The 24,703-nt window shown below is 41.1% G+C and overlaps 1 protein-coding gene across 1 annotated transcript in view; it reads right to left on the bottom strand.

Annotated features, from left to right (window-relative positions):
- The window catches only part of IMPG2 (interphotoreceptor matrix proteoglycan 2), a gene marked incomplete at its 3' end in the record, with an annotated part of 61,899 nt that overhangs the window by 6,554 nt on the left and 30,642 nt on the right, over positions 1–24,703 (bottom strand). Inside the window, exons 6-14 of the mRNA XM_080612300.1 lie at positions 23,544–23,590; positions 22,988–23,079; positions 19,771–19,932; positions 10,868–10,926; positions 9,409–9,426; positions 7,157–7,401; positions 6,494–6,576; positions 2,691–3,015; positions 349–2,129 (exon numbers count right to left, since the gene is read on the bottom strand). Coding sequence (XP_080468426.1) covers positions 349–2,129; positions 2,691–3,015; positions 6,494–6,576; positions 7,157–7,401; positions 9,409–9,426; positions 10,868–10,926; positions 19,771–19,932; positions 22,988–23,079; positions 23,544–23,590 — 2,812 coding nt within the window. The remainder of the gene's footprint in view (positions 1–348; positions 2,130–2,690; positions 3,016–6,493; positions 6,577–7,156; positions 7,402–9,408; positions 9,427–10,867; positions 10,927–19,770; positions 19,933–22,987; positions 23,080–23,543; positions 23,591–24,703) is intronic.

Below are 24,703 nucleotides of genomic sequence, written 5' to 3'. Positions count from 1 at the left end.
ATTTACTTCTCTCTCCCTATAGACTAAATACAGAGGACTCTGGAAGCAAGTAAGGGAAGGGTTGTAGTGACTTCAGCTATGCTGCTGCATTTATTAACAACAGCAGAATATCCAGCCCACAGCACTGAAGAGTTACACTTTAGAGAAACTATCAACTGAGTAAAAGACATACAACACACCCCAGCCCACTGCCCATTTCCAGGCAAAATTTTCCCATAGAGAGACACAGACAGTATCTCTAAACACCAGTCTTGAGTTGCTCTCTGCAAAAGACAGCCAACAAACTATTATTTACCAACATTTTTGTTCTACCTGGTAATAGGCATTTTGAACAGAAGTGGCCCTTACCAGTTCCAAGAATCGCTGCTCCAATGCTTTATATTCAGGGGAGTTTTTATTGAACAGGTCCTCTGAGAACATCATGTTGGTAACGCGAAGACTGAAAAACACCACTAGAGCTCTTGAGGGGACAGGAGTACTATAGCCATTTTCACGTGTGGCCCAAGCCACACTGGCCATCTCTGTGGACTGAACATGAGTTGTTAGCTCCACATGACTTTCAGTCATGCTCCTTCCCTCCTCAGTCAGCTCAGGAGAAAAGTGGACAGGGCTCACATGATCCAGGTGCACTGAAACATCCAGGACTCTCGCAGTTTCATCTCCCAGCTTTGTTGAGGTAGCCACAGATGATGACACCATGGATCCCACAGGAGGAAAATGGGAGGGAAGCTCAACAGTGCTGCTTGTTGCATTCACTGTTACATAAGAGTTCATAACAGTGCTGAAGCCCATGGGAACATCTGCATTGTGGTCTGTGCCACTCTGTACAGCAAAGCCCTTTAGAGCAGGGGTCTGATCTATTACAGAAGGAAATGCAGTCACAGCTTGAGTGACAGGTGGCATTGCTGAATGTACTGTCTGATCTAGTGAGTTTTCTAGTGCTCTGTCAGTATGCCAGACATCAGCAGGTTTCTTCACTGCTGACTCAGTAGTGTCTTGGCCTGCCAGTGATGAATCTAGGGTTTGCTGCTGTTCTGTGGAAGCATCAGTGTCTTCCATGGAAACATCAGGGTTGATCGTGGAAGCATCAGGGTTTACCATGGAAAAAGTTGCAGTCAGAATAGTTTCTGAGGAGCTTGTGTCCCAGTGGCCTACTGTAGCAGCTTCAGTTACATCTGACTGCTCCACTGTGAGTAGTTCTTCTGTCATTGTCCTATCTTCATTTTGGTCTTCAGCTGCCTCAAAAATGATGTTCTGACCTATACTGGACTCTTCGGGCTGCTCCATACTGACAGTCCCTGTAGATGCAAGGAGAGTATCTTCCACAGAAAGACCAGTATTGTGTGGTGAAACAGGGGCCTCTCCAGTTGGCATGTCTACAAAGGAATGGTCCACTGAAGGCTCCAAAGCCAAGGATGGTGTAACAAGAGAAATGTACTTGCTCAATGTTTGTGTCTGTGTAGATGGTTCCACCGGTGATGGCTCTTCTGTCTGTAACAGAGGTATCTGCTGAGTTATAGTCTCTGGAAAGACAAATATTTCAGATTCATCAAGGAAATCTTCTTTTAAATTGGCCATACCTTCATTCTCCTCTTTGGAAGGACTGTTTTCTAATTTATGCTTAGAGTTAAGAATATAGTCTAAGATCATGCCTTCGGGAATATCATCAGTTCTAATTAGCAAAGACTCATTGTCATCTTCAAGCCAGTTGTCAGCACCAGGGTAGAAAACTGGTTCCAGTGTTGCATCTTCCCAAGGCCAAATACTTGATTCCATTTCTTTTCCTGAACCATCAAAAGCTGAACCAGACCCATCATCATATATAACTCTGTCTCCAAGATATATTCCGTCTTCCATAGGGTGGTATTCTAAGGGAACAGGAATTTCTTCTACAGACTTGTGCAACACAGAGTCTGCATTGTTACTGCCTGCAGGACTACCCTGAGTTACTTCTTCCTTCTCAGCAGATTCTGTTTCTTTAATATCAGTCTCTATGACTGAGGAAGAGGCCACTGTTGGTGCAGAAAGCAGAGGAACTGCATAATCACCTGTAGATGGAGGTTCTTCAGGAACGAGGTGAGGAGGAGTCAAAGGCAAATGGTTTTCAGATAGACTAGTATCTTCAAACCATAAGAATAAAAATAAATTTCCAATTAGTGATGATAAATTTAATAAATATGATAAATAATTTCCAATTATTGTGATAAAAACTGACAAATTACATTCATTGTGCTGTTTGCACATCTGTATTCAACATGTTTCTGTGATACCCTGCCATGGGAGGGGGATTGGAACTAGATGATCTGAAGGTCCTTTTCAACCTTGACTGTTCTTTGATTCTATGATCATCCCAGCCTTTGTATGCCAAAGTCAGAAGGACCCCTGGTGACCTCTCCCACTTTTCACTCAGATATTCTGTGGGCCAAGTGAAGAGATAAGAAAATACTTCTATGCAATTAAATATCATGTGGATACCATTTCCTGAAGGGATAAACATTATTAGCTGTTACAAACGTTTTACCTTAGCATATTATTCTTGGACACATACATGCAGGAAAGGTAAAAACTATCAGGGAAAGACATGCAGTTTTTTAGACCTTTCTGAAAAGTCATTTGGTGAACTATACCTTGGTGAGTATCAGAAAACACTGGCATCCAAATTTAAGCTTCAGTCAATAGCATTAACTTACCATCTAAAGAACTGGAGGCTGAAAGCCATTCCAGAGAGTCCACAGAATCATGCCCTAACTCTGGTGCAGTGACCAAATGACGAGTTTGATTTGCATCCTCTAAATTCAGCCCATCAGGCAAAGAAGTGATGTCAGTCTCTGAGGAGAGCGGAGCTTCAGGTGCCAAACTGGCTTCAGAGTCCAGATTTCCTGGTCTTGGCCAGATTTCATTGCCATTGGACTGTTCACTATCTGAAGTGGAATCTGGTTTGGTGAAATCAAAGGGCAAGGTATTGCTGACAGTTGATTCATCTGCTGAAGGGCGTTCAGCTAAAAAGGTGCTGTCCTGGAACATAAACCCACTATTAATATTTCCACTATTACAGGGGAAGCATTGGCTGTCTGTGTTCGGCTGCACACATAGAGGGTGTTAAGAGCAGCCAACAGCAAAATCTGGTACTACTACCTCTGTAAGATGGCAGCAGCAGCAGCAGGAGGGGCTAAATTGGGAGGATTGGCAAATATACACCCTTGGCTAATCATGTATAATGTACATGTGAAATGCACATCCTTGTGACATATATTTCATGTCCAGTCATGTCCACTAAAAAGGGAAAGAAGTAATTTGGATTGTTGGGAGTGCAGCTTCCCTTAAGGTACTAAGAAATTTACTGTCTACACCCAGCCCATTTCCTTTACTGAGAAAATGGATCTGTTTGCTTCTAATTAAACTGAAGAGAAATGCCTGCCTTCCTAAAGCATAAAGAGCTCTTAAAAGCTATTATTCATCAGCTGCATAATCAATACAGTAACTATTATAGTTATTATGACACATAAACCAGTTTAGGAACTGAATGTATGCATGCCTTGTCGTCATTTATTGTTGTCTTTTAGTATGTGGGTGTCAGAACCCAGGAGGTAAACAAAGCCCATAATGTAAAGAAGGGCATTTAGAACCTGGAATAACTTTAGTCTTGAAGCCAAGATGCCTGTACAGATAAATCATTTGTGAGCAGTAATGATGAACAACAAAGAACATGCACCATGACTTCGTGAATTGTTTGAAATGTGAATAAAGAATTTGTTTGTGAATGTTCAATTTGCACACCATTTACTTACTACTCCATATCCCAATCGTTATTTGGTTTACAGTTAGAATACTTGGCACATTTAATCTTTGAATATTAATCTGTCTCTCATGCAGGAATTATATTGAGAAAAAACAAGAAGAGATTAAGTTATTTGGTTAAGGCTACAAAAGCAACCTAACAGCCTAAAACTGAGGGATTCATGTGGCTACCTGCCCAAGTATCAATGCTCTTTCCTTTACTTGACCAGCATGAATAAGAGGAAGAATCCAAATACTTTTCAATTTGAAATTTTACTCCTTGTTGAAACATGGGTGAAACAAACTTTCAGCTTCATTCAAGCTGCATTTGAACGCTTTGAAAGCGAGCCATTTCAGATATCTTCATTAAATTATTTGTCTACCTGTATCAATCACATTTTTATAGCTGGTTATTATGCCACCACTAACTCCTCACATTTGGTAACGATCAGTTGAAAAGTATATATGCACCATATAGACGTGCTCCAGCAATTACCTTTTCTTGGCAAAACTGACCACTATAAATAAAGCTGTAAAAAAAGTTACTGTGCAAAATTAGAAAAAAATTACACATATAAATTCCATAAAGAATGAATAAGGACAAGCAGCAATAGCTTCATAGTACTTCTCTTTTTTAGGTGAGCATTTAGTTGCCAGGGATTGCACTTCATTTATTTGAATGTGGATAGATGTTCCTATGACAACTAACATTATTCAAAGATTCTTGTTACAGTGCAATATATTACATTAACAAGTTTAATATCATATTGGCAAGCTCTGGTTTTGCTAATGTCTTTGAAAGCCTTACAAATATGACAGAGGACTGCCAAAACAGAACCGCCTCCCTGATTTTCCATTTTCTGCTGCCAGAAAGGCATTGTATTTAGCAAGCCAGAGCATTCTACCTGTTACAGCTCAACAGAAATAACAATAAAATACGGGTTTCAAAACTAAGCTTGTTTTTTTCTTCGCTTTTTAAGAGAGCTGTACAACTCTAAGAAAAGAATTGATGATTAGTTGGTACCATCTGCTAGCAATCAGATGGTGAAGTCATGACAGCTCCACGTTATGTCACGAGTAATTAGAAGTGTGATAATACAAATACATTTATTCTCAAATCAGCTAAGAAAAATAGCGGTAAATTTCTTTTTCAGAGATGACAGTTGTAGTTAATACTATCTTGTTGAACCCTAACGGTTTGACTTCTGTGGAAGTAACTGACTAATCATTTCAGCCTTGTTTAATCATGTTTATGATTTTCTTAAATTTATCTGAATTTACTTCCCAAATTATCTATGTATTGCAGATTGCACACAGCAGGTTTTTGGGTATCTTCTACATAATTAAGAGGTTTTGTCTGAAGACACAATGACATCATTATTCATAGTCTATGATTAGAAAACAGAAATGTTTCTTGTACATACTATTCCCTAAAACTGGCTTAACATTTATTATTGCAAAGCTACCTCTACTCTAAAATCTTCTTGCCTGCACATCTGTCGGAGTATCCACTGATCGAATGTGAAGATGGCAGAATTCTTTATCTTACTAAAATAAATAGCTGCAACATTTCAATCTAGCTAGATAGCTCCATATAAGAGAAAGCCCTTTCCTCACTTTTAACCTAAATTCATCTTTATCCACACAATGTTTAAGCCATTATGGCAAATCCATATGAATTTGCATTTTAGAAATCAGTGATTCACTTTAAAAACTTATGGAATACTGGCATGAAATTAAGGATATTATACTTGCAACCCTTCTAACAAGAATATTTGGGTTCTTTGAAGTGACTATGAATTTTGCTTCCAAAAAATTTCAGAAGCTGATCTGGAATTAAAAGTGTCACATCATTATCTCATAATAAACTTAGTGAAAATCTACCACAAAGCATAGCTGGACCTGGATTTTTTGGCACCAGTTTAGCTCTTGGAAGCCACATCTGTGTTACACAACAGAGTGCAGAACAGAAACCTGCTGAATAAATCCTTAAGCCCAGACAATGCTCCATCATTCAGCAGTTCTAGCTATTGGCAGAACAAGTTTACTTGATCTCAGTGTTGCTGGCACCTAACTTGGTATCTCTGCTTAAAGTCCATTTGCATTGTGCAGACATGGTCAGGGATACCAAGTCTCCTGTCCAGTGGAGAACTCTAGTTTATGTCCTAGGTTGTTCCAGAGGTAGAGGAGATACTTACAGATTCAAGGGGAAAAGAAAGAAACCACAGCCTATTATTGTTTCCTTTGCTAATGTTAAGGGAATGGAGATAATTTTAAAACTGAATTGAGAATTTTCTGTGAAAGCAACACAGTAACAAAAGGAGCATATGACGCTTAACATTATATCTCTTATAACAATCAGCTACAGTGCTTACATCTATTTCTCACTTTCCAAAGAAAGGTAGTGTTGTGGGAAGAATCATGTCTTTAGAGCAATTTACAGTCCAAACATAAGAAGCAAGGCCTGGCTGTACAGCTGGGAACACAGTACTGTCATGTGATATAAAATGATAACAGAAAACTGTTGTGCAACAGATATCAAATTATCAGATGAGAGATTTCACCAGGTTTTACTACAGTATAAGGTGTGCTTTCATTACTACATATTCTGCATGAACAACAGGATAGAGAAACTCTGGGTGCTGACCGCGTTTCTGCCTTGCTGAGTTAAGTTGTTCAAACGTGTCCAAAGACCACTGCTCAGAACCGTACTTACATCAAACTCTGGGCGTTCCAGCACAACTGAATGCTCAGTAATCCAGGATGGGTCTTCTGGTATAGGGTGTAGTATTTCTTTCACTGTGGAAATATAAATTCTTGGGATATAAATGCTGCAGTAGCAGTGTGAGGAAGCTGGTTTGAAAGACTAACTGAAAAAACTTCCCTCATCTCAGATTCATGAGTAAAATCTTTTCAAACTGTTTTCCAGTGAGATTTCATTTCTAGAAATGCCCCCAGCTCACTAACAGGAAGTACAGAGTAGTTATGAGAACAGAAGGGTGGAAAGCACTCCTCCGCCACTTCAAGCAGGATTGGTGAATATTCAACAGCAAACCACATATTTCCTTTGTGCTGCTCAAGGCTACTAAGCTACCACATTTCCCCTTCTATTCCTGTTAATTTTTGGAAGCACTACTGAAATTTCATATCGCAAAATTCAGCGTCAAAGGAAAAGAAGACGCTAGTCTAATGGAGTAAGAATTAACTACCCCTGCCAATGACTTGCCCTGGTTAAAATCAGAGCAAAACAAGCTGCAACCGTCGTTTTTATTGCTTCTTTTTAATTATACAGAGGGCAGCTGCATAATTTACTCATCTGAGATTTACTTTATAAAACTTCAGATATGTGGCCCACCAATGCATCATAATTAGTACGCACCATTAGTAAGCTGGAGAGAGTTAGGGTCTAAAGACAAGGAAGTGTTTCCAAGCAAGACATTTTTCTGGAGGATGTCAGCAATATAATCTTGGAAATCACTGATGGTGTACACAACTGTTGGATTATTCTCTATGTCCATAAAGGAGTTATCCTCCACCTTGTTGGAATGAAGGTTAATCAGGTCCCAGGTGGCATTGCTGACAGCTTTTCCACCAAACGTAACAGCAAAGTGAACTTCCACCCCACTTCAGTTGTACAAAGAGAAAGAGAACACAGATGAGAGATGCAAGGTTTTCTAATGTACAGCAAACACTATGATTTTCTTTTTCCTAAGGCCATGTGTCAGTACCTTTTTAAATAAAAAATGTATTGCTTTAAAGGATTCTGAATAAAAATTATTTCTTCACACCTGTGTTTGGCTGCTTGTGTTTTCCACCGCTGCAAAGTTCTCCAGAAAAGACTACCAGAACCTCATATCTGGTCTGGCTCCAGCCCTGTGTTTCTTTCTAATAGTGAATGATAGACAGAACACAAGCAGACCACAATGTTGATTTCCTCCCAGCATTATTAATTGGCCCACCAGTATGCAGCAGTGTGAGTGATGATTTTAAGATCATGCCAATGATGGGAATGGCTCTGAGGTATGAAAACAGACAGGAAAAACAGGCTGTATACAGTAGTAATCTACAGTAGCAAGAGGGAGCCCTGATCACTGTAACTATGCAGTGTCAATCTGCTTGACATCATGTCTTTAATAGCAACAAAATGGTATTTAATACAGCTTATAATTGATAACATTTTTCTAGACCCATTTTTCTAGACTCATTTGATCATTTATTCTTCAAGTGTTGCATCTGTGTACAGCTTAGCTCCTCCACTTGCTTAATTTTCTTTTCCTGAATATGTCTGGATGGCCTTTTCTACATGGCAGCATAGGCAGCAATCTGATTTACCATACAATGGGCAAAAGCACGAGGGAGCTTTAGAAAATATAACATATTTTGCTTGTACACAGGGCACAGCAAGAAAATGAAGTAATCTAGGAAGTGTTAAAAAATGTGCTCCAAAGACAGGTTTTCCTCATTCCACAGAGCTGGTCTGGGTTGCTAAAGTAATGGCTCTGTTCAGAGAAGTCTGTAAAGCCCCAAGCCCAGATATAATGGAGACATAATCAGCAAACACACTGACCAAAACCAGGAGCCTGCTGGAATTTTATTGCTGGCTCTGTCATTGAGATGAGCCTACCATAGGCTCACCATAGGCACTCACTGTCAGCAGAGGAAATAAAGGAAGCAGTAGTGAAAAGGCAGGGCAAAGATGGAATACAGTATGTTTCTCAAAAGTAACTTTTAGATCTAATACAACTATGCTGTCAGTTGCAGTTAATAATTCCTAACTAATAACTGCAACACCATCATCTGTCTAGAAAGGGCTACAATATCTGCTGCTTGGAACACAGTCTGTGTGAACAGTTGCATGCATTTTAGCCTGCAGTAGTGTAGCAGAGGATGGCTTTAAGTCACCATCATTTGTGAAGAGATTTGTGTCTTCTAACATCTATTCTAAAATTAAATGCTCATTCTTTGTAAACTGCTTGTGAAAAATGGTTATGTCTTTGAAGAGAAACACACAAAACAAAACATCTGGTAAGTTAAAGGCTGCAGTTCATTTTCTGTCCTGTGGAATTTTTAAAATCCTAAAGGAGGAAAATTTTTGATGCTTAACCTGCATACATCTGACAAAAACAAGTTCAGACTGATCCCATTTTCTGTAAGGAACGTTTATAAAGCTACTGCTAAGACGTGCAGCAGCAGAGCCAACTGCCTTTGCTGGAGAACTGTGGCTTTCCTATATACTGTAATTTCTATAACAATAATAATCCTGTATCTACTCAAGACTTTCCTGCAGACTAAAAAGACCTTTAGTCATCACTAAGCAATTTTGTTCTCTTCACAGAAGAGACTCCCATGCCCAAGTTAGCCCCGTAGCTGACTTGTATTTAGGAAGATTTTCCCCAAGAGTTTTTTTTTTTTTTTAAAGGTTAGGACTTACATAAGCAAAATGGGTTAATCCATAATAAAAACAGCTCAGTTACTTGCAGTTTCTGGTAGAACCCCCTCACATAATGTTTGCACTGGATAACTATCTTGCTCTACAGCCAAATAAACTACAAATCCCCAAACCTGTATCCTCCAGCTAAACATGTTTTTCCATCTGTATTATAACAGTATCTATAAAAAAGTTGTCTTTACCTGTCCTCCTCAGGAAAGCTGAATATAAACACAAAACAAAACACAACAGCAAAACATGTTAAATCAATTTTAATATTTCCTTTAAGTCTTCTAACTTAAACAAGTTTGCTTTGCTGTTTTACAGGGAACACAAATTTAAAAAGCAAACAGCAAAATAGTTGTAAGTTGCATAGTTACTCTGCTACATACCAAACTGTTGTGCTTTACTGAGCTGAGATATTGCCTGTTGATCACAAGGAATCAGCAGAGCAGAGCTATCTCAACTTACTGCAAATAATGCAGTTACATTGCTGTTGGCACCAAGAAAATCAAGGCTAACTAACTCTACCTGAAGGTTTAGTTCACAAACATAGGGTCTTTTGTCATGCAGAGCATACACCAGTGCTTTGGTACTTTGCCAGAAGTATAAACCTTTTATTTATCTTCTCAAATGAACCAACGGCTTGCAGTTATATTAGACTGCAGATACCAGAACAGAAGGGTTTGCAATCTTCCAGGCTGGAAACTGAACACAGTCTAGGGTTCCAACCATAAAACCTTTCTCACCATGGCTGCTTTGTTACCTGCATGTTTACCAAGTAGGATATTCCAGCTAGTATGTTCTAAGAAATACAGTTTACAAAGTCGTAAAAACCACACAATTTATATTAACTCATGAACAGCCTCATTAGTTTCTGAAAGTTATATTCAAGAAAAATTGTAAATTGTGATTGAGGTACCCCAAAACTCAGACATCAGATGTTTGATACATAATATGCAGGATCTCTCTTTCCCCTGAATTAACTTAAAATGTCATTCTGAAGCACAAATTGATTTGAGGAAACTAGTCTTAAAAAAATAATATTATTTATTAAATATTTTTATTAACTATTACATTTTTAGTAATTTGTTTAATATAATTTAGTAACAAAATAATAAAGAAAGTTAAAACATTGCATATCATTTATCAGATTACTCACTCATTCATGTTTTGATCAAGGAGAGAAAGACATTTACATATCTCAAATACCAATTTTCAGAGTCATCCCATATTAACATTAAGTTGGAAAAAAGATTAAATACACCACATTTTCCCCAGAAGGTTTCTTTCTTCTTCCTTGTTTAATACTAGGACATGTCAACAGTACTGAAGAAGTATCAGATGCTAATTTTATATTAGAAAATATCACTTTTCATTTTAGGATAGAATGTTGAATAAGAATGCCTTGTCTTAAAATCAAGGCAAGCATATAATGAGAGTTCCTCTGGTGGATGCCAGGAGCAAAAAAGAGACAGTTCTGTATTTCTATTTCAACCTCTATATAGAAAGGTACCAAATATGAAAGCACTTGTCCTTTGGTGAGTACATCCTAGGAATTCCCACAGACATGCCTGCCATTTTTCCAAGTATGGTGCTAGCACATCACGCCATCAGACATAACCAGTTTTAATTACCATGTATGCATCAGTATCTTTTTACCTGTAATCCAGGATACGGATGGTTTTGTATCCGGGTAGTCCTTCAAATACACTTTCCATCTATTTTGAGGAGAAAATAAAAAATTAACACAGAAATTCCTCCACCTTACTCATTTAGTGAAAAATCAGGAAGTATTTTCAACATCTTCTAAAAATGTATCTGAGCTATTACAACTAATAGGAGAAAAATAGTTGAATATTCTCTCTCTCCTCATGGAAGAAGAGTTTTGGTAACATTGTTTCATTATTAGAAAGGAAAAGTATTAAGAACAGCATCTAGCATTCCCAAAGAACCGTATAGAAACATTCAAAGGGAGGGGAAATCCAAAAAGACTCTGCAAGGATCTGCACTGCCCATAGCAGAAGATATTTTTCCTCTTATCTACACAACACAAACTTTTCTCTGCCCGAAAGGTTTCCATTAGTTCCCAAACCTCTCTGGGTTAAAAAGAATTTAGGAAAATGCTTTGGACCTTAGCAACTGAAACAAGAAGGGCTGTGGTCACTGTAGGAACAGGGACCTCTTGAAGTGCAAAGAGGCACTAATGCATTACATAGTGCAAAACACACCTCATCTTCATTGCCTTGAATATACAAAGGGCTGAGGAGTGATTGGCAGTGCTACTCAAAAAAAGACAAATGGGAGCAGCAAAATGGCAGCACATCCAGGCTTAGTTCAAATAGTCAACTGTGTTATACGAGACAAGAAAACAAGAAATAGAATATTAAAGGTCCATGGTGGTTTGGGTTTGGTTTGTCTCCCTCCCAAAAGATCCTTGCCAGTTAAGGATTATTTTTTACTCCTCAAATTCTTCTTCCCCTCCCCAGTCTCCCTCTCTATTTTTAAACTCGCTAGTGTTTAATCGAAGTGCTAATCCATCAAAGTGCTGTTGACTTTCTTTTTCTCAGGGACTTCTTCATCCAAGCACAGAGAAAACCAGGCAAGGGATCAAAGGAGTGGAACATCCATGTGCCAGGTGGCCTCTGTCCCATCTGGCGTTTCTTACACTCCACAGCATTGCTACTTGGCCACACAACTAGGAAAATTAAGATGTCTAGCCTATGGTAGCAACTTCTGACAGTTGCAGTGGTGCTTTTTGGCTGCAGTGAAGAGTACATCTCTTTCTCATCTGGCCTATGATCTGGCACAGGTTTAGCCCCAGTAAAAGGTATTCAGTAGAGAACCCTGACTAGACGGGACTAAGAAGGAAGCAAAGCTAGAGAAAAGGTAAGCCTCATAAGGCACCCTGGGTGCATCTCTCAGGAGAAAGTAAAGACAAACTCTGCCCCAAGAAAATGATGGTAATTAAACTACAAAAATAAACAAAAAATAAAAATACGGGAAACAATAGGGAGAGGAAAGTTAGGAGACAGCAGTATGATCATACTGTAAATATGCTTTTGTGTATAGGTGGGCCAGTAAATTTGTTTGTAATTAAAACAGTAAATTTTAATAAAAATCAGATTAACCTGAAATCAAGTTTTAATCATGCATATATGTGTATATATATTTATATGTATATGCACATATGCATTTTCCTTTTAAGTAGGTGCCTAACAGTCTAATCCATGGATCATTCCCACTGACTCCAGTGGGATTTAAGGATGTGTTTAAGAACTGGCTAGAGGATTTTAAAATGTGCTCACATGCATTGCTGATTCTCGGCATAAATAAGAAGCAAGAGGTGTCTTGGCAGCCTAAATTTCAGAGAGGTTCTCACTGCAGTGCAGAATGATTCATTTGAAGAAATGTCACTCCTGAGCAGAAATAATGAATGAGTTCTGCTATTTGCCACTTCTGATTTCCTCATCCATCACCTACTCTGGATAGACAGATTCTCTAGAATGATGGCAGAGTTTCTTCAGCAGTCTTAACACCAGCCACTGCAATCATTAAGATGTCCTATATCCCATTTCAGATCAGCTTCTATAGAAGACCCAGAGCATGCTGTCATGATTTAAGCTCAGCCATAAATCAGAACCATGCAGCCTCTGTCTCACTCTCGCCCTTCACCCCCCCACGCCCAGAGGGATGTGGAGGAGAATCGAAAGAATGTAACTCCCACAAGTTGAGATTGGAACAGCCCAGTAACTAAGATATAACACAAACCAGTACTGCTGCTACCACCAATAATGATAATGATAAGGGAAATAACAAGGGAAGAGAATACAACCGCTCACCACCCGCCGACCGATACCCAGCCTGACTGAGCAGTGATCTCGCCCTTCCGGGTAACTGCCCCCTTCTACATCCTGGGCATGACGTGCTGTGGTATGGAATACCTCCTTGGCTAGTTTGGGTCAGGTGTACTGTCTCTGCTTCCTCCTGGTTTCCCCTCCTCCCTGACAGAGCATGAGACTCACAAAGTCCTTGGTCAGAGTAAACATTACTTAGCAACAACTAAAAACATCGGTGTTATCAGCATTATTCCCAGGCTGAAAGTCAAAAACACAGCACTCCACCAGCTACTAAGAAGGAGAAAAATGACTGCTACTGCTGAACCCAGGACAGTATCCACCCCTTATTCCATACCATTCACATCATGTTCAGATCCCACATTTTCAATATACCATCACTCTTATCTCATATATATATACATCCACACACAGAGAGAGAGAGATCATTCCTTAGTGCATGGATGCTGCTGAGTCCAGTCAGTCCATAATGTCAGGCTCCATTTCTTGTAACAGTCTTTCAGAGCAGGAGAGGCTGTGTGCAGTGTTGGATCGTTGCCTGCTGATGCTGATCGTTCCTTTACCGCAGAACTCGTCTGGTTTCATCAAAGTTCATCCTTTGTTGGAATGATGGTCGGAGGGAAGTCAGGGCCAATCACTGGTGACCTGAAGACATCTAGTTGGTAGGCTATAAAAGTGCTACACAGCAGGCAACAGCATACAATTGAGTTCATTGGCTGTTTTCCCCTAAAATCAAATCCCCTTGAGGTATACGTCAGACTTCCTCATTTTCCCACATTACCAAGTATATCCGGGTCCCTGAGCAAAAGCAATACCACCAGTGGGTTTGCCTTTACCTGAAGCAGGAATAACCCAGGCTGTCTTCCCCAGCAAATTCTTCATGTGCACCACGGGAACTTTGTCCCCCTCTAAAATATGTAAAAGTTCTGACTGGGCTGGGCCAGCCCTGTTGGCAGATCCTCTGGTGATGACCAACCAGGTGGCCTTTGGTAAGTGTGTATCCCAATGTTTGAAAGTCCCACCACCCATTGCTCTCAGTGTAGTTTTTAACAGGCCATTGTACCATTTGATTTTCCCAGAGGCTGGTGCATGGTAGGGGATGTGATATACCCACTCAATGCCATGCTTTTTGGCCCAAATGTCTATAAGGCTGTTCCAGAAATGAGTCTCACTGTCTGACTCAGTTCTCTCTGGGGTGCCGTGTCGCCACAAAATCTGTTTCTCAAGGCCCAGGATAGTGTTCCGGGCAGTGGCGTGGGGCACAGCGTATGTTTCCAGCCATCCAGTGGTTGCTTCCACCATGGTAAGCACATGGTGCTTGCCTTGATAGGTTGGTGGGAGTGTGATATAATCAGTCTGCCAGGCTTCCCCATATTTGTACTTCAGCCATTGTCCTCCATACCAAAGAGGCTTTAACCATTTGGCTTGCTTAATTGCAGCACGTTTCACAGTCATGAATAAGCTGGGCTATAGTGTCCGTTGTTAAGTCCACCCCTCAATCACGAGCCCATCTATATGTTGCACCTCTGCCCTGGTGACCTGAAGTGTCATGGGCCCACTGGGCAAAAAATAATTCACCCTTATGTTGCCAATCTAAGTCCATCTGAGCCACTTCAATCTTAGCAGCTTTATCCATTTGTTGGTTGTTCTGGTGCTTCTCAGTGGCCTGACTCTTGGGTACATGAGCATCTACGTGGCGTACCTTCACCACCAGGTTCTGCACCTGGGCAGCGATATCTTGCCACAGTGCAGCAGCCCAAATGGGTTTACCTTTGCATTGTCAGTTGCCCTGCTTCCATTGCTGCAGCCACTCCCACAGGGCATTTGCCACCATCCATGAGTCAGTATAGTGATAAAGTACTGGCCACTTTTCTCATTCAGCAATGTCCAGGGCCAGCTGGATGGCTTTCACCTCGGCAAACTGACATGATAGAGAGGGCTTACAATCAAACTGTAATTTGGGATGTGTATTCTCCAGAACCCCAGAGCACCCAAGAAAGCTTGTGTTTCTTTCTTATTAGTTGGTGGAGACATTGCTGTTATCTTGTTGATCACATCTGTGGGGATCTGGCGATACCCATCTTGCCATTTTATTCCCAAAAATTGTCTCTCCTGTGCAGGTCCCTTGACCTTACTCCGTTTTATGGCAAAACCGGCTTTCAGCAGGATTTAGATTATTTTCCTCCCTTTCTTTCTTCTTCGGCTGTATCACCCCACACAATAATGTCATCAATGCACTGCAGGTGTTCTGGAGCTTGCACCTGTTCCAGTGCAGTCTGGATCAGTCCATGGCAGATGGTAGGGCTGTGTTTCCACCCCTGGGGCAGTCGGTTCCAAGTGTACTGGACGCCCCTCCAAGTAAAAGCAAACTGTGGCCTGCACTCTGCTGCCAAAGGAATTGAGAAAAATGCATTGGCAATATCAATCGTGGCATACCACTTGGCTGCCTTTGACTCCAGTTCATGCTGAAGTTCTAGCATGTCCGGTACGGCAGCACTCAATGGTGGTATGACTTCATTCAGGCCACAATAGTCTACTGTTAGTCTCCACTCTCCGTTAGACTTTCGCACTGGCCACATGGGGCTATTAAAGGGTGAGCGGGTCCTGCTGATCACTCCCTGACTCTCCAGTCTACGGTTCAGCTTATGGATGGGAATCAGGGAGCCCTGGTTGGTGCGATATTGCCGCTGGTGCACTGTTGTGGTCGCGATTGGCACTTGTTGTTCTTCAACCTTCAGCAACCCCACAATAGAAGGATCCTCTGAGAGACCAGGCAAGGTGGACAGCTGCTCAATTTCCTCAGTCTCCAAAGCAGCAATACCAAAAGCCCATCGGTACCCTTTTTGGTCTTTGAAGTACCCTCTTCCTGAGGTAGTCTATGCCGAGGATGCATGGAACCTCTGGACCAGTCATAATGGGGTGCTTTTGCCATTTCCTCCCAGTCAGGCTGATCTCAGCCTCCAGTACAGTCAACTCTTGGGATCCTCCTGTCACTCCAGAAATATAGATGGGTTCCACCCCTTGAGAACTTGATGGCATCAAAGTACACTGTGAACCAGTATCTACTAGAGCCTTATACTTCTGTGGGAATGATGTGCCAGGCCATCTGATCCACACAGTCCAGTAAATCTGATTGTCCACCTGGCTGGAGGCAGGCCCCCTCTAATAGTCATCACATTGGTCACTTTTGTTGATAGAGATTAGTCTTTATCACAGGAGCTGGAGTAAAATCAGCTCTTCCACTCCATCTGGGAACCTGCTCACCAGAGACTGAAGCCGCAGCTCTCATGGGATGATCAGCCTTGACCTTTGTTCTTCTCTTCAATTCACGCACCCATTTCTCCAGAGCTGAAGTAGGTTTTCCATCCCACTTCGTCATGTCTTCTCCATGATCCCACAGGTAAAACCATAGGTGGCCCATGGCATATACTTTCTATATCTTCTCTCTTGAACAGTAGGATGCCTTTTGTTAATAGCTGAGATGTGTATTGGTACACGTGAGGAGCTGGATAGATCAGATAGATCATCTCTCAATAGTCTGAGGTCCTGGGACAGTTTTTCCACAGCTGAAATAAGGGAAGGGGTGAGATTGTCTTCAAACTCTCAGAGTTTATGAATCATTTCATCCACTGTTATTGGTACTATGTCATTCCAGGTTACTGTTGCCAATGAATGGGCATATGATGACGGTGCATTCCGTGTAAGTTTCCGCCACATGGGTTGTGTACATTCGACTTCATCTGGATCTATGGGTGCATCCCCGTTGTGTGGCTTGATGTGATAGATCATCTCTGCAATGGCTGATTCCCTCAGAGACTGGATGCCTTTCTCTAGAGTTGTCCACTTGGCCGAACGACTCATAACATTGTCCTTGTATGGAAACCTTTTTTTCACAGCTGCCAAGAGCTGCCTCCAAAGACTGAGGGACTGTTTCTGTCTTGCAATTGCTTTGTCAATTTCCCCTTCTCTAGCAAGTGATCCCAGCTGCTTGTCTTCTGTACCTTCTAGTTTGTGACCGTTGGCCCCATTGTCCCAGCATCAGAGCAACCAGGTGATGATATGCTCCCCTGGTTGACAGGTAAAATCATTTCGCATATTCCTTAACTCAATTGAGTTCTGAGGTAGAGAAGTCATCTGTTCTTATTCTTCTTCCTCATTATGTGATGATGACTCCTGAGCAGATACTGTCCCAGGTGGAAATTGCATTGCCATTGTTTCTTCATCTTGTCCCTTCATCTTTCTTGTCTTTTTTTTGCTTTTCCCCTTGTGTACAGGAGCAACCGATATTGGTATGAATTGGTCCTCTGGTTTACCTGCATTATCTGCTGTCAGGGTTTGGGTAGCTGCTGTACTTGTCGCTGGGGTTTGAGTAGCTACTGTACTTGTCGCTGGGGCTGGTGCAGCTGCTGTGCTTGAAGCGGGAGTAGCTGCACTGCCATCAGATCCAGGGACATTTTTTTTTTCCTTTTGAAGGTGCTGGATAGTGTTGAACGAGGCCCTGTAAGCATAGGCCAAGCCCCAGCACGTTGACATGATTCGTCCCTCTCTGGTATGACCAGGATGACAACACACCTCATTTAAGTGTTTTACTAATTCTTCTGGATTTTGCACTTGTTTGGTGGTGAAATTCCAAAGCACTGGAGGGGTCCACTGACCTAGATACTTGCCCATATAATCCCACACACCTTGCCACTCATGACTGTCCAGCCTCAGGAAAAATCTCCTGGTCCTCCTATATCGTTGTCTAATCCTAGACAAGACCCAAACACGACTCTGCTTAACTTTCGAGATCTGACAAAATGGTCATGGGTAAAACACACTCTGTATGTGTGCCAACATGGTGATCCCCATCGCAATCAGCAAACAGGTCTCAAGGGCATTTAAAGGCCATTCAAAACCTTCAGAACTTTCAAATGATGCTGTAAATGGTCTGGTGGGGGGGCTGGGAGCATGAGGGAATGTCTCCTTCATGGGTTGACCACCCGAGGAGGAGAAAAAAAGATACGTAATTGTTAAAAACTTCTATTATATAGCTCCCAAAGTATAGAGGTGGTGACCACACTGGAAACACAAGACAGATCAGTTTCATGATCAGTGATTCTATTGTATTACAAGTCATTATTATAAAATAAAATGAAACAAGAACCGTAGCCCAAGGCCCCCAGCTGATAAACACTAACACAGCAAATACCGGCTGTAAGTAAGGTACGACATGCTGAAACTGTGAGATCAAGAGCAACAACTTTGAGAGCCAATAAATCAGCATTGTGACAAGACAATAAATGCTTATCACAAATACGATTAGACACACACCAGTCAGTTGGGTCGTTATCTCAACCCTTCGTGCCCCACATTGGGCACCAAAAAGAACTGTCGGGGTTTAAGCCCAGCCGTAAGTCAGAACCACACAGTCTCTGTCTCACTTTCTCCCTTCCCCCCCCCCCCCCCCCACTCCCGGAGGAATGGGGAGGAGAATGAAAAGAACGTAACTCCCACAGGTTGAGATTGGAACAGTCCAGTAACTAAGGTATAACACAAACCACTACTGCTACCACCAATAATGATAATGATAAGGGAAATAACAAGGGAAGAGAATACAACCACTCATTGGTGTTATCAACGTTGTTCCCAGGCTGAAAGTCAAACCCACAGCTAAGAAGGAGAAAAATGACTGCTACTGCTGAACCCAGGACACATGCCCACACAGGCAGATGCTGATGAACCTCTACGCCTTCTTCCTGCACTCCACGTTGATGTTGTGCTATACCTGAATTGCACAAGCTGCCTTCCAGCACTGCCCCAGCACAGGGTGATGGCTCTGAACTACAGCCCGTTCATGCCCTGGTATTTGAGAGGGCAGGCAGGCTGGTTTGCTAAGACCCTCAAATTATCTTTTTCACTCCCCAGTTTCAAACCAATTACATTATGGAAGTATTCAAACTGGACAATGAGGTTAGCACAGAAATAAACTCTTTGACAGACTAGTCACTAGAGAGATGTTGGATGCATCTTTAAAATGTAAGATTGTCAAGTCCTACAACTTTAAGAACTAATGATGTTGCATCTATTGGCAAACAATCTTGTCACTTCTCTCTGGGTTTAAAAGCTCTACTGCAGTAGCACTGACAGGGAGAGGTACTGAACATTTTTGAAAGGATGGTAAGGCCAAAGTTAGCCCTGGTAGAAATACATCTTTAAAAGGATTCAAGTAAGTGGAAATGTTTTTCATTTATTATTCTTTTTCTAACATGAGGCAAAGTAAATCAAGGAAATCAGAAAATGGGGGGGGCAGGGGAGAATGAGAGAGAGAGAGCAGTTCTTTAGAAAGGTCCTCTTTAGAGTATATCTCAGTTCAGGGGTTCAGCATAATTTGCTGATCCTCCCAAAGCATTCTTTTCCTTCTTTTGCCTGCAAAAATTATAGCAGGCTATTTCATGAGAAACACAAAAGGAAAACCAGAGTAATTGGTCTTTGGTGACTGGCATTGGTCACTGACTCCACACAATGTATGGCACTCTGCTACTCCAAAAAGGCAGCATGTGAGAGCAGTCTATTCTCATGGCGGATGAATGTTTTCCAGCCTGCCTCAGGCAACAAACCCTAAGCTGGTTTTGCAGAGCCCCTGAGAAAAAGGCAGTCCTCACACGGGTGCTACTATTGCTTTGAAGAGCCAGCAATAAGAAAAAGGAAGCCAGGGAAGGTAATGACCTGTGAAATGATTTGTTCAGAGAGCAGCTGACGCCTCATGCCAGTTGGATCCTTCAGCTCCTCAATGTATGTCTCACCAAAAATCACAATGCTGAACTCAATCATCTGCTCAGTTACAGGTCTCACTAGCTTCTCATCCTGCTTCTTTATCTCATTATTGATCTGGAAGGGAAGAAAGAAGTGAGAAAACAAGAGGTGATTTAATGCCTTTATTTTTGTTGTTGTTTTGCCCTTTGGTTTTTTCCCAGGAAATAAATCCTCATTACTTACCACAGACTAAATTCCTACCTGTCCTGGATTTACTCCATGTAAAAGGCATCCCTAGATCAGCTGCACAGAGTGCTGGGACATCTAGTGTAGGTCATGCTTTGCCTAGAAGGGTTGTACCAAGATGATCCTGAGGTCACTTCAAACCTGATATTCTATGATTCTATGATTGATTCTATGATATGCATATGTACATATGGTCTGCCATCTGCCAACAGCACACTACACTCCCAAGCTTCAGTTCAAACATCTTTCTTACATGGGCCTTAAACTTCTCCCACTACTGCACACCTGGAGGTTTCTCTGGCTCATAATGGGGAGAAAAGCTGAGCCTTCTCTATAAAATGTATGGTCAGGAACACCTCAGGGCACTACTGGTGGGCTGCACTGATGGTCATTGTACTTAATGACCTGAGAAAACTTCAGTCCAAAGCACAGCATGCTCACCTGCTTGCCTTGCACTGTAATGGAGTGCTAATGAAGCCTTAGGGACAGAAGCTGCAATTAATGGTACAATCTACAAAGCAAAACCATTCTTTGAGAATATGTGTATTGCAGATAATTCTATTTTCCATTTGCACATCTTTACTCCAGTGCCAGGCTGTTTAGTTGACCTCAGCTATAAACAGAAATCCAGTTGTATGAGATGTTCATGAGGCAGTTTAATAGCACAATTATCCAGACATTAACAGTGAACTTGAGCCCAGTCAGAAAGAGATTGATTTACCCCAAATTTATTCATTTATAACAAGGCTCCGACTTACTATTCCACATGTAAGACAAGCTACCTTTGCCAAGTTCTACATTCAGAACAATGCCCTGTGTTGTTCAACCTGAGCAAGTGAAGAATTCCCCTAGATATACACAACAGGCACTGGGAGATCCGCAGGGACCTCTGTTGAGCTGAAGTGATGGGCTTCAACTGATAGGTCAACAGTTGCTCAAGAAGCCCCACAGCAGTGGCTGCCCAATGCATTAGGGAAGCATGTATCTATCAATTGTGCCTGCCATGGGCAGCAGTGAATTCCAAATTTTAATTCTATTTGAATGAACGAGCAACACAGGAAGAGTACTTTCTGCTTAGTTCCCTAGTATTTTACAACTAGTGCAGTATTCCTTGTAGTATACTAAAAGACATGAGCAAAACCAGATCTTGTTTCATGGTTTTGTTCTAAAACAAAAAATTGTTATTTGTGGGGGAGGGAAGGGAAGGCAAGGCTGGCTTGAGTTAACTTTAGCCAAATAGCCAAGTGTCTTTGGCTATTTACATGCAGTTATTGCTTTTTCCCCATTAAAGAGACAAAAAGAGAGCCAAGGAAACAGACCTTTTTAGCAAAACTGCAGCCCGTGTTACGTATGGTGCAGGAAATGGAAAAACTTTTCCCCAGAAAGCTTATCAGCCACCAGTGAGCAGCTGACACATTGTTTAAGGACCCTTTAAAAATTTTTAGTTAAATTCTCTCTCTCCCCTCCATTCCTTTTTTACTAGACAACTTTTTAAGGACCATAATGACTGGTACACTACTTAAAGCTACTTAGCATTTGAGAAATACATACTTAGCAGGCATATATGTGCTGCTACTATATAGCTGTTTGCAATGCCACATAGTTTCAATCATTTATCAGTCCTCCAAAACCAAAAGTACAGTCAACATCTGAGTGCAGAAGGTCTTTCTTGGTTGTGTAATCTGCTATGCATTTTGGCTGCACAGAGCAATGATGAGGTGTGATGTAACCGTATAGAGTGAAAACACTGTAGTAGCAGCTCCAATCTGACTCTGATTTCTTTCTGATTTACTGAGTGATCCCATTCTCTGCCCAAGCAGAAATACTTCAGGCAGTTCTGTTTCAGAAAAGAATAGAGGCGCTCATGGGACCAAACCACAAGCATTCTTGGTACATAACATAAAGTCAGACCCTGGACTTGAGTCAGAGGCTGTCTGCCTGTTTAATATTCAGTATTTATTCTTGAAAGCACAATATCAGAGCTCCACAGTCAGCCCTGAAAGCTGTAGAAGAAAGTACAGTTTGGCCCAGCTTTGTTTCATGGCCATAGCAGGTAACAGAACAGTGCACAGTGAAACCCAGTACCATAAATCAGTTCCTACTTATATGCAGCATCTACAAGTTTGTAACCTTCTCAGTAATCCACCAAAAATTTCAAGTTTATAAGAAAACAAAAGGCAGCTGGTTCATACCACTGGTTTGCAAAATTTTCTTCAGTCATGTAGGCCCATGAATGCTGAAGTTGAATCTAGAGTTTGTGCTTAAATGTAATTCAGAAAAGCTGATTCCTGGAAACAAGTAGTTCTCTGGGACCTATGTGGTGGTCAACACTTCTGGAAGCCAACTCTCTTCTACAGAGATGTTTTAAGTACTTGCTGAAGGTCTTCCCTGTGTCAAGAGGCTGTTTGAATATCAAAGTAAGGGTGACTGTAAGATGAAAAATAAAACTTCATCTATGTCAGCAGAAGAAAAGAAGCAAGAATCAGGAGGAATTTTCAAGGCTATTCAGGCTAGCTCTCTGCTGTCCTACACAATTGTACCACATGGACCCCCAAAACATTGCTACAGCAATTTAAGGTGTGTTGTGTTTCCATAGGAATAATAATGCTCTACATTCTTCTTGGAGCTCTCAGAAGCCCTAGACATTCCCTGTCTAGCCCTGTGTCACTAGCAAAATCCTCACCTGCTAAGCACAACTGGTTTGCTCTCTGTCACTGTCGGAGAAGAGGCATTGCAAAGCCTCTGCAAAGGAAAAATACCTATCCAGGAAATTATTTCAAAACTTTCTGAAGTTCATGCCCTTCTTTTATGAAATCTTAACCTGTGTTAACACACTATGCTAAGAACACCTTTAAGTAGGAAATGCAAATAACCACAAACAGTATTATTTAGGAAAGGCAACAGAATGCTGAACCAAAAAAAAAACTCAAAACAAGCCACTCACATTAGTGTCTGCATCTTCGATCTCATGAATGGCACCAGCCACAAGACTTTCAACAGAGATCTCATGAGGGGGAGAAACATTGGCAGCTGCATCTGAGTTTGAAAGAAAACAGTATTATTTTGGTTGGTTCGTTTTTATACTCATGTACCTGTATATACACACAGAAGCAGCTCAGCAGGCATAACCCAACAGTAAAATTGGATTCCTATTCCCATCATCATGACAGAAACAACACAGGCAACACCTGAAGAGTCTGAGGAAAAGTATCAAATACACTAATTGGAATAAAATGCTAGTGTTCTCTCCAAACAGATGTATTTTGGGGAACATGCAGTTAAATGCAGTAGAAAGTTCACAGAACTAATTTCTCAAGTAGGATTTTTATAATTCATACAATAACAAAATAATTTCAGCATATAACTTGATCTCCATATCACAAACAGCATTATCTGAGATGCAGAAATTTACAGCTCTTTCTGAAATCCAAACTCAACTGAATTTCTCGATTTTCTAGTAATTCTGAATCAGCCTTGACAGGAGTTACGTAAAAACTGACCTCTCAGTGTAGTAACATCAGCATCCGAAGCTGGAGTTGGGGTCCCACTACTGCTAAAGAAAAATACAATCAGAAATTGAAGTTTGGACATGCTGAGATGGATTTATTAGGTTTTGAATTATCTGTGATTCTGCTGCCACTCACAAAAGCACATTTGCAGAAGAAATTTGTTACGGTACTACTTTGCTGATAACCTCATAAAAATTAGACTTTGCAATATTTCAGTCCTGTTTTGCAACTTAGATATTGGGTCACTTGCATCACTCAACAGTGTGCCTCTGTGGGTTGCTAACCACCTTATATTCCAACTGACCTGGAATCCCACCCAAAAATACGTTTCGCCTCTTGCAGGTCTGTAAAGGGATCAAATGCAAAGACCAGAGATAAAATACAAAGATAACCTCTAATGTGCTATAAAATGCTCAGTCTTTAAAATACTCTCCAGTGCACTAAACCATCATAACTGTACTGAAATCACTGCAAGAAGATGGGTTCTCTTCATTATGACTTTTACTCTGCTTATTTAGAAATCTTCAAAAGGCATCAGTTTCCCAATCCAATTATTGCATTCACACACACATAACACAACTCTAGGCCAAATGTGAAAAAAAAACCATTTCAGATAAAAATCAGATGAAGACTGTCAGCCTGAAGAAAAACTAACAGCTTTGACATAGCTCTTACAGTAAACCCAAGCTCATTGGTGCCAATTCTGTAAGCCCTGAGCAACTGTTGAGTTACCAAGAGTGGGAGGCATGCTCTGACAGAAACAAGTCTTTCCTGAATGAAGAAAAAATGTTTTTTTCAAGTTTGCCATATTTTTAATATATACACCCCAATCTGTAAGATTGTAAGTTTAAGTGTTGAACAGAAACTTCATTTCAGACTTCAAGAAATCACTGAAATTCACTGCACTGAGATATTTCTCTCACTTCTAATGGAACTCCTTTTTTTTTTAGTTGTTGTACTTGTGCCATAAAATAAGCACTGCAGCAAGGAATCTTCACTGCAATACATACGCAAGCACTGGTACCGTGTGAGCCATGGTTCCCAGCCTTGCCAGGTTTGAGGTTTTGATTCACATACTAGATTACAGGTCTTGCAGTGTGTGCTCAAGAAAAACTCCACTGAAAGTTGATGGATATTTTTTCTCCTTCAGG

Source organism: Psittacula echo, assembly GCF_963264785.1.
Source record: "Psittacula echo genome assembly, chromosome: 3".
NCBI classification, from domain to species: Eukaryota; Metazoa; Chordata; class Aves; order Psittaciformes; family Psittacidae; genus Psittacula; species Psittacula echo.
This window is presented reverse-complemented; position numbering and strand designations above follow the sequence as displayed.